Source organism: Drosophila novamexicana, unplaced genomic scaffold (genome assembly GCF_003285875.2).
Source record: "Drosophila novamexicana strain 15010-1031.04,08,12 unplaced genomic scaffold, DnovRS2.1 tig00000072-arrow-arrow-pilon, whole genome shotgun sequence".
NCBI classification, from domain to species: domain Eukaryota; kingdom Metazoa; phylum Arthropoda; class Insecta; order Diptera; family Drosophilidae; genus Drosophila; species Drosophila novamexicana.
The window spans coordinates 1,057,776-1,068,192 of NW_020824771.1; the positions used below are offsets into that span (position 1 = coordinate 1,057,776).

Here is a 10,417-nt window from a genome sequence, read left to right on the forward strand (position 1 = left end):
ATGAGCTACGCAAATGTTTGTTGCTGGCCTGGTGGGTGGGGGCATGGGGGGGCGGTACACTAAAAAGAGTACGAAAAATTTAATGCGAATTTATTTATTATTGTGCATAAAGTGCATAAAGTCTGACGAGCAGCATGGAACGTGCCCGGCAAATGGAAATGGAAATGGCATTGTCAGTAGCCATAAAATTGTAAGAATAAGTGAGTGCGGGAAACTAAAGGAAACTGGGGGGAAACTGTGAAAAGCTCGTAAGACAAAGCCTACAAAATGGGCGGTTGCCTGGCAGATTCGTGCGGGTCATAAAAATGGTCAAACAACAAGACGCAACTCAGAATCAAACACATGCCATATACATATATCCATATATATGTATGTGTGTATATATTTAAACATATATTTTAGAGGCGTGGCAGGCAGCACATAAAAATGTTTTTGCTAAAGAAAAATTCGCGCGTGTTTTTTTTTGGTTTTTGGCATAAACATTTTTATAGCCACGGCAGTGGGAAGCGAACGTTGAAAATGCATTTGAAATTGTCATAAATTCGTATTAATTTGAGGCCGCGCGTAGATTTTATGTACCAGGCCCAAGTTTGTGCTCGTCCCCGCCCCTTTCTGCGTTTCGTCGGTTTGTTTGGCTTTGTTTTTAGTCCCTGTTTAGTCGCTGTTTATCTTTGTGGGTCTTGGCTTTGCCAACAGCCCACACACACACACGCACACACACATGTGAGCCTGAGCCCATTTCAAATTTAACGGCCATTTTGTGGTTTCTTTCGGTTCCTTTTTTTAATTGCCCACACACATCATGCAATGCATTGTCCAGTCTCGGGGCTTATGAGTAATGTTTATTGTTGTATTTTTTATGGCAATGCCATTTTGTATTCAGCATTAAGTGATAAGTTTAATGAGTTTTACTTTCGGATTTATGAGTGGTATTTTAGCATTCTGCGATGCCAGATTACTCACCTAATCAATGATGCGCTCACAAGCTGTTTATTTGATTGCTTAAAGTAACATAATAACTGCAATTCAAGCATTAAACATAACCTCTGAATCAATAAGCCAATATCTAAACATACTCATAAAAAGGGTCTTTTAACAGAACTATTCATTATAGCAGAGTCTTTATCTGAATCACAGCTAAATTCGTTTACATTAAATAAAAAGAGATTACAAAAGCACAAAAGGTGAAACTAATGCTCATAGATCTTCTAGAAGTGTAAAAAGGAAATGTACTTGGGGATAGAGAGTGAGAGAGAGAAAGCGAGAGAGAGTCGGACCAGAAAAAACTGTTATTTTACAGACAACCCGAAAGTGTTGACTGTTATTTGCGAACTCTGTTAAGAAAAAAAGAGTCAGGCAATTGCGTATGAACTATAAGAAGCAGTTTCATACAATTTAAATATATTTAACACATATATATGTTACTAAAAATATTATCAGTTACAAGGAATATCAATTGGATCGATTAAATGAGATCCTGAGAATCGCATGGCAAAGCGATACGCTCTTAAGAAGAAAAGGACGTTATGAGTTGCGAACCAAGTGGGCGCACGTACACACACACACATACATACGTTCACCAACACACACACACCCACACAATCACTCAAGTAGGCACATAATTGCCATTTGCCGCATGACAACGCAATAAACATTTTGACAGACTTTTTGGCAGCCACGCACACACAGGCAAGCGCAACAATGCAAAAACTTTAGTTTGACTTTTAAGTGCATACGAAAAACGAAAACAATAACAATCAACAAAGAAGAAGAGCTGTTAACTGTGGCACACCGATGTTTTAATACCCTTGTCGGCATAAAGCGCACAATGGCGCTTATATAATTGCTTTAGTTACAAACTTTATTGTAGAAAAAGCATTAAAAAAATAAGAAATACATTTTCTCTTCATATTTCAACTCGAATGTACATACATACATATATATATATACATACATATGCATTTACATTACATTACTAATTAAAATACCCCCTGCAAGTGCGATAATAAAGAAGATAAATACCGCAACTTTTTGGTGCTCACTTTTTCTCTACTGCTCTCTTTCTCTCTCGCTGCATGTAAATTACATACATGTGTATATCCAAAGTGCGCCAAAAAGAAAAAGCTTTGCGCCAAAAATGAAGCGAGTGCACATTTTAACACATTTATTAAACAACAAAGCGCGGAGTACAAGTGGGGCACTATTATGATGACAATTGACATGAACTAAACGCGTTTAACACAATAACAATTATATAACACTATTAAATTGGTTTTTTAAACTAAAATCTGCTCACTTTTGCGCTCAGCCAGGTAACGGGATCAAAAGCATTACGATATTGTGCTTAGATAATTAAGTCACCAACCACAATGCTTGCTCCCTCGCTCTTTCGTTAAGATGCAGCCGCTAGTCCAAAGCATCAAAGTCAACGAATCTACGATCCAAAATGTCCGTTTTCGGATTTTCTAATCCAAGCGCGTTGCACATTTTGTGAAAAAATGTACAATATCCACTAGAAGGGTATTCAAAAATAAGAATGAAAATGTGAACCGCTTGCCATGTGCAAATTGTAAATGTTTCATAATAATTTCGCAGCAAATTCTTCTTGCGCAGTTGTTAGCCATGCGAATTATGTGGGACAACAACAACAACAAGAACAACAACCTAACTCCTTTGCGAGAAGCGGAAATGTTAACAACAACGTTTCGGGGTTTTGCAAAGCAGTCAACAGAGGGAGCTGTGCGGTGCGCAGAGCGGGGCTGACAGCATACAATGACAGGAAGTGCATAGTTGGCCAACTGCCGCGCTCTCTTTGCGCTCTCTTTGTCGTTGTTGTTGTTGCTTATTTTTTTTTTAGTATTTGCGGTTCGAATTTCGCACAGGAAGTGCCAAAAATATTTTTTAAGAGCAACAACAACAAAAGTGCTGCACAAAAAATGCATATAAATAATTAAATTAACTAGAAGGGTTTACTTTTTTTTTCGAGCAAATGCGGCGAACGAAAAGGAAAAGCTCAAAACTCCCCCTTTGTTCGCGGTCTCTTTATGCTGCACCCCCGCCCCTCCATCTTCCCACACCCGCCCGCGGCTGAGCCGGTGAGTTGGCCATTTGTCGCAGCTCTTGTTGTCTTTTGTTGTCAACGGACGCTGGGAAAAATGTAAATTTTCATTTATGCCAGACAGCCGTAATTTAGTTTTGCGTATTATTTTTGCTTATTTCGGTTTACCAAACGGATTAGGTGCGTTTATTAAGGTCGTGCCAGAGAAAAAACGGAGTAAGCAACATTTTGTGTGTACATGGAAAAATGTTTAAATTTAAATATTATTTTTATTGTTATGGATCAATAGCTTGCTCAAAAATTGCTATTTATTACATTACGCAAACTAATTTTAAATATTGTCCCAATTTAAACGGATTTTGGTCGAAAGTAAACGCCCTCTCCCGGTCAGTGTGTGAACTATTGTATATTAGACAAAAACAACTTAGAGACTTAACGAAAGTTTGTTCCTGTGATTCGTTAGGATTATCTTATATAAAGTTTTGGAGTGTAATGATGTTTATAAATTAAAATTTTTAAATTTTTAAAGACGGAAAGCAGTTTGGACCTTATATTCCATAATTAAATTCCCTAACAAGTACTTATATATATTCCATAAATAAGTTATATGTACATGCTTTATTGCATTTTAGTTCATTCGTTAAGTTCATAGTAAAATATCATTGACATGAACCACTAAGCGAAATGACGCGCCAGCTTCGTTAAGACTAAGTTGCGCTTAGTTCAGTTTCCTTCGCGTTTTGTTGGTATTTAGATATTGCTTTTTTGGGATTTTATACATACTACATCTACGGTCACACTGCACTTGCAGTGCAATTTTCTGAAGTACATTCTGCGAAAAACGTTTCTAAATTACAAATAAACTGAGCAGGCTAAACAAAAAGACACAATGGAGGCCGTGCCGCGTCTGCACATGCTATGGTTTGCCCTCAAATCCAGCCCAGAGGGCACATCGTTCGCAGCCCTCAAAAAGGTGGGTTGCAACGAGACGAGACAATTGTGACAAAGACGCAACGGCGACGGTCGACGAACTTACCAATTAAAAGTGTAGGGGGTTGCAGGCGGGGGCAGCACCTGCGTCGCAAGCTGATCCGCATAATGTTAAGCTTTGTGACTACATGCCGCCCGCCTGCTCTCCCGTGTGGTGCTTGTAAATAATTCCACAAAGGCTGAGTCATCGTAATTGGTGTAGCTGAAAATTACAAAACAAACAATGAGCCATTGTTCGCTCTCTCTCTCTCTCACACACTCTCTTTCACTCTTCTCGCATGCAGTACATAGCCGAATTCTATCACGAAGATCCGGAGGCCTTTTCCAAGGAGGTGCACGCTTTGGAAACGCTGCGTAACCAGGCCATGCGCACCACCAAGGACGGCGCTCCAATTATGAAGCGCTACTATTGCCAGCTGCATGCGCTGCAGAACCGCTTCCCGCAGCTGGCGGAGCGTAGCATCTTCACGTTCACCTGGAAGGATCTCTATCACAGTACAGTGCATGAGGTGAGCGACATACGCTACGAACGTGCCGCTGTGCTCTTCAACATTGCCGCCTCGCACACCCAGTCGGGCGCTTCGGTGACGCGCGGCGATGTCGATGGCATGAAAATGGCCTGCACACATTTTCAGGTGGGTTCATGTGCTCCAAGAGTACAAGCGCATCCTAAAGCTCACAATTTCAGGCCGCTGCGTGGGCCTATAATGAGCTGCGGGAACGCTATGCGAATGTCAACAGTGGCGGTGATTTTATGACCACCGAGCTGTTGGTCTTCCAGCAGCAGGTGTGCCTCGCCCAGGCACAGGAATGTATACTGGAAAAGTCGCTTATTGATAACCGAAAGCCGCACATTGTGGCCAAGGTGACGGCACAGATTGTTGTCTACTATGGTGCAGCTCTGGCGGCGCTGCTCACCGGCGGCGATGACGGACCCGTTGCTCAGGTCATCGATAGCTCCGTCTACAAGCTATGGAAGAAATATGTCAAATTCAAGATAAATTATCTGCACTGCATATTGTACTTGTATCAGGGCCAACAAGCTGAGGAGCAGCGCAAAATGGGCGAACGCCTGACGCTCTATCAGGTAAGTTGCTGCCAATTCTGTTTTGAGCAAACGAATCTCTAACATAATGTCGTGCTTAGGCGGCCTGGGACAAACTGGAGGAGGCACGCAAAGAGTCCAAGGGTCTGCCGGACCAAAAGGAAATCAACGAATCCCTCAGCTTCACCGCCGATGTGGTCGAGGGCAAGCGCAAGAATGCCAAAAACGAAAACGAGTTCATCTACCATGAGGCTGTGCCGGAGCTGACCACTATTGCAGCCGTGCAGGGCGCCAATTTGGTAAATGGCATTGGGTTTTCTGTAACGGATGAGGAGGTTGCAGGCGCCGATATATTTGCTCGATTGGTGCCCATGAAAGCGCACGAGGCCAGCTCCATGTACAGTGAGGAGAAGGCGAAATTGCTGCGCAAATATGGCGCATTGCTGGAGGAGAAGGACACACAGCTGGATAGCTACATGAGCTCGCTAACCTTGGACAATCTCAACATAAACGAGGAGCAGGCCAACAAGCTGCCCCAGGGCATTGTCGATCGCTGTGCGGCGCTGCATGCCAACAAAACGGCCATCAGCGATCTGATCGAGGCCATGTCCCAGCTGGCAGAAATCACAGCCGATGTGGAGACCAATCTCAGTGAGCTAACGCACATGCTCGAAGCGGAAGCCCAAGCGGAGCGCGAATTTCAAGCAGCCAGCGGCGTGCAGCGTACACCCAATGCCCACATTACGGAATTGACGCGAGAGTTCCAGAAATACAGCGAAGCGCACGCCAGGGCAGGCGAGTCCAACAATACGCTGCGCAAGGCCATGAGTTTGCATGTGAATAATCTAAAGATACTGGCGCGTCCACTGCAGGAAATACAACAGCTGATGCCCAAGCTCAGCTCGGAGCTGAACACCGCAGAGATCTTCAAGGATGTCAAATTGATTGTGAACAAGGTGAATGAGATGAAGGCGCAGCGCGCACAATTCCATGCGGATCTGCGCATTGCCATCAATGAGGATGACATCACGACTAAGGTGATTGCCCATGGCGGCCAGGAGGGCCTGCAGGTGCTCTTCGCCACGGAGCTGGCCAAGCACGATCGCCTCACCCAGCTGCTCGATCAAAATATGCTGGCCCAACAAAATATTCTGCAGGCCCTGACCGAGGCGTATGCGCGTGCCGCACCCGTGCTGAAAACGCTGCAGGATGTGAAACAGAAGCGCGAGCATTTCTACAGCTCACTGGCTGCCTCCTATGATGTGTATGAGGATCTGCTGGCCAAGTCGGCCAAGGGTCTGGAGTTCTACAAGAAGCTAGCGGGCAATGTGCAAAAACTCTTGACACGCTTCAAGTCCGCACGCGATGTCCAATCCGAGGAGCGACAGCAGCGTCTGCAGAGCGTCAAAGCGGCGCCATCTGCTGCTGCTATGCCCGCTGTCAGCAAGCCAGAAATTGCTTCGACTGTAACCAGCGGCGCGCCCAAACTACGTGATTATCTGAAGGCCAAACAAAATGGCATTGCGGCAGCCACACTGGATGCCGCAACTTATCTGCCCACTGTGCGCCCGGTCCCGGTGGGCTCTGAGAATCCCACGCAGGCCGCCTGCTCTGTCTACGCCAGCGCACCGCCGCCCAATGAGCCGCCGCCGCCCTACAGCCTGCAGCATCAGCAATACTACGACCCCAATGCCGCGGGCTATACCAATCCTATGTACCAGCAACAGCAGCAGCACATTGCGCCGCCCGCCTACAAGGCGCAAGCCTCGCCCAACTCACAAACGCTGCACGGCGCCATGGCACAGCTCAGCATGCAACAGCAGCAGCAGCAGTTGCCCCCGGCGGAGCCAGTCGCAGCTTATGGCCAGCAGCCACAATTGGGCTATGGCTACAATTATCCCCTGGCGTATCCAGCGCCTGCAGCCTCACCTGCTCAACAGAACTACAACTACCAGCAACCGCTCTATGTGGCCACATCCGCACAGCCCAGCGAGCCTTTGAGCTATTCACAGCCACAGCAGTTGGGATATGCCCAGCCGCAGACGACACAGCAGCCCCTGGCCCATCAACAATCCAATGCTGCGCAGGCCTATCCGCCAGCTGTGGCTGCGACCCAGCAGGCATCCAATTTTACGCAGCAACAACAGATTTCTATGTATCCGCAGCCAGCTGCTGCCGCATACGCTCAGCAGGCACAGACAGTGCCTCAGCAGCCAGTCCAATCTCAGACGCCCCAACCAGCCGGCAGTTATCCGCAATCGCAGACACCTCAACAGCCAGCCAATTATTCCCAGGCTCCGACGCCCCAACAAGCAGCCAGTTATCCACAGGCGCAGACGCCCCAACAACCAGCCAGTTATGCTCAAGCCCAAACTCCGCAGCAGCCGCCAACTGCGGCCTATTCTGCTGCGCCGCAGTCCACAGCCTATGGTCAGCCTTCAAGTTTTGGCCAGCCTCAGATGCCAGCGCAGCCAGCCTTGTATCCTTCACAGGTGGTGCCGCAATCTGCACCTGTGCCATCAACGCCAGCAGCCATGCAATATCCAGTGGCCACCGCCGCCTCAGTGCCAGTTCCCAGTGTTGATAGCAATTTCTTGAGCTACTCGAATCATCCTGGCTATAGCTTTAATCCACAAACGGGCATCTATGAGTACAGCAGTGGCTATCAGCATGAGAGCAATAATATTCCAAAGGTTTCGCATGGCCAATTTGGCCAATTCACGCAAAGCGGACAGCAGCAGGCGGCCGTTGTGGGCACCACAGACTCGGAGCAAGCCAATCGCAGCAGTTTGGCCACGGGCTTTGATGTAAGTAAGCACCAGATTAACTTAATCACTTGCTAATTGTTGTGCCTTTATATAGTCGCCCATAGTTTCGCATACAAAGGCAGCAAGTGGCGCCGCCGACTCCAGTGCTCCGAGTCAACCGGCCGAGGTGACGGGTAACTATTATACACCACCATATGGCTATCATTCTTCTGGCGGAACGCTCACACAGCAACAGCAGCCACAGCCGCAGCTGCAGGCGGAGCAGCAGCCTGCAACGACAGCTGCCGCCGCACCCATCAATCCGAAGTCCTCAATTTATATGCAGAGCGGCGGCAGCAGCATTGCCAACACCCAGACGACCACAAGCAGCGCACCCTACGCCTCATCGGCGCTGCAGAGCGAAACCAAGCCGACAACGTCCGATGTCAGCAATGTGGACTTGCTTAGCGATTTGGACTTGGACTGTGCAGGCGCGGTGCCGCCGCCGTTGCTGCAGCCACAGATTGTGGCAACACCAACGCCGCCGCCGTCCGTGGCTGCTAGCGATTGTGCAGTGGATGCCATTGCCGGCACACCCACAGCTGCTGCAATCTCGCCGATGGCCTCGCCTTCAGTGTCAGCGGCTGCAGCGCTGCGAAAAAATAGTATTGACAATCTTTCCAACTGCTCAGACTTGAGCTCCCTGGAGAACTTTGACTGGGATTCGGTTTCATTGACACATTCCGCCAGCGAAAAGCAACAGGCAACAAATGGACATCCTCTAATTACATTCCAAATGCGCGCTCACGATCCGTTCGGCGATGATAAGACGCTCAAATACTTCCACAAGGAGGTGGAGAGCTACGAGAAGCTCGTTGAGAATTTACATGTCAAAATGTTAAATGGCAATACCCAGCTGGGCAGCAAATGGTTGGAGTTGCAGCAGAAGCTGGATAAGGACAGCAGCGTGAACCGCACGACGACCATAGCAAAGCTGTTTCCCGAGAAGAATCGCTCACTGGACTGTCTGCCCTACGATCATGCGCGCGTCAAGCTGGACAAGCAGACGGATGACTACATCAATGCGGCTTACATGAAGGTGAGTATAAAGCTTAACTGACTGAGCTTTTTTTTTGTACTTTTCCAAACTTTTAATTCTCTTCTCCACGCGATAGTGCCTCAGCGCTGGTTGTCCAAACATTATCGTATCACAAACTCCGCAAGCGAACACCATCAACGATTTCTGGTCTATGATTTGGTCAGAAAAGTCTCGCACTGTGGTTTGCCTGCACACCACCAATGAGGTAAGTGAAACATTTAACTCAGTGCTGTTTTCCAATTTAACCAGACACATTTCTTTTTTTACAGCTCTTTGATCCCTATTGGCCGCAGTTGCTCAACCAGCCCACACACTACGACGACTATACTGTGAACTGTGTAAAGCTGCAGCAGCTCAGCCACTGCACGGAGTACCAACTGAAGCTATCGATGCATGGCGCCGATGCTATTCTGGACTTGTCGCTGCTGCAGCTCAAGCAATGGACCAAAGCGTAACTAAATCAAATATGTGATGCCTTTTGTCATGTAAATAATATTCCTACCTTTGCTTGTAGTTCACCCACTCAATTGTTGGGCATAGCGCAGAATGCGCTGCAGACGCATCAGCAGCGTTGTCTAGCGGCCAATACACCCACATCGCCGCTCATTTTGAACTGTTTGACGGGCTCCGAGCGCTCCGAGCTGGTGGCTATTGCAATATGTGCATTGATGGGCACGCAAAACAAGCGGCCCATTTTAATAAGTGAGCATAAAAGCGATTGCACGTTTATTGATTTGCACTAAATATTACAATTTTGATCAGATGTGGTCGATGTGTGGTCACGTATTTGCATGCAGCGTCAAAATTCGCTCCGTGACGCAGCCATCCTGGAGCAGTCCATGCAAATCGTCTTGAGCAATGCTCATAATGTGCTCAACAAACGTAAGAATACACCATTTGACTTTGGCATATGCAAAATATATAATTAAACTTACTTTCTAGGTGGGATTATGACATCATATCAAATGAAAATGGCACCCCAGGTAACAGCCAAGGAGCAACAGGAGACCAAGGATCCATTAAACGAACTGGATGCGCTGTGGAAAATGAAATAAACGACTGACGATGCTTGCATCGCAAGGTTGCTTAATATATATACACACATTTTAATCAAAATGATAATGTTTATAATATTTATACAACTATTTACTACAACTATCAACTACCTACATACATATATATACATATTTATACACGGCTCTAAGATTGTTGCAAACAATTGAAGTGCGATAAAAAGAAAACATAGTATTGAAATAACGAAACATTTGAATTGTATTTGTCCTTCTATTAACTTGTTATATCAAATGTATTTCAAACTATGGTGATGTTTATTAATGCTGACTATATCTCTATATCTAAAAACGTTTGTGAAAGTCTATGTAATGATGTTGCGCGTATCTAACGGCAAATTGATCAATAAACGTATGCAAATAAATTAATCAATAAGTGAGTTTGTTATTACGATACACCTACAAAAA

General features: G+C 46.2%; 1 protein-coding gene across 1 annotated transcript; it reads left to right on the forward strand.

Moving 5' to 3' along the window:
- The first annotated feature begins 3,868 nt into the window (after positions 1-3,868).
- Positions 3,869-10,382, forward strand: LOC115771569 (tyrosine-protein phosphatase non-receptor type 23). The gene is made up of 10 exons (XM_030717322.1): positions 3,869-4,031; positions 4,333-4,683; positions 4,737-5,135; positions 5,195-7,900; positions 7,956-8,939; positions 9,016-9,144; positions 9,209-9,390; positions 9,454-9,641; positions 9,702-9,821; positions 9,882-10,382. The coding sequence occupies exons 1-10, from the start codon at positions 3,948-3,950 to the stop codon at positions 9,992-9,994; spliced, it is 5,256 nt and encodes a 1,751-aa protein (XP_030573182.1). The 5' UTR covers positions 3,869-3,947; the 3' UTR covers positions 9,995-10,382.
- The last annotated feature ends 35 nt before the right edge of the window (positions 10,383-10,417 follow it).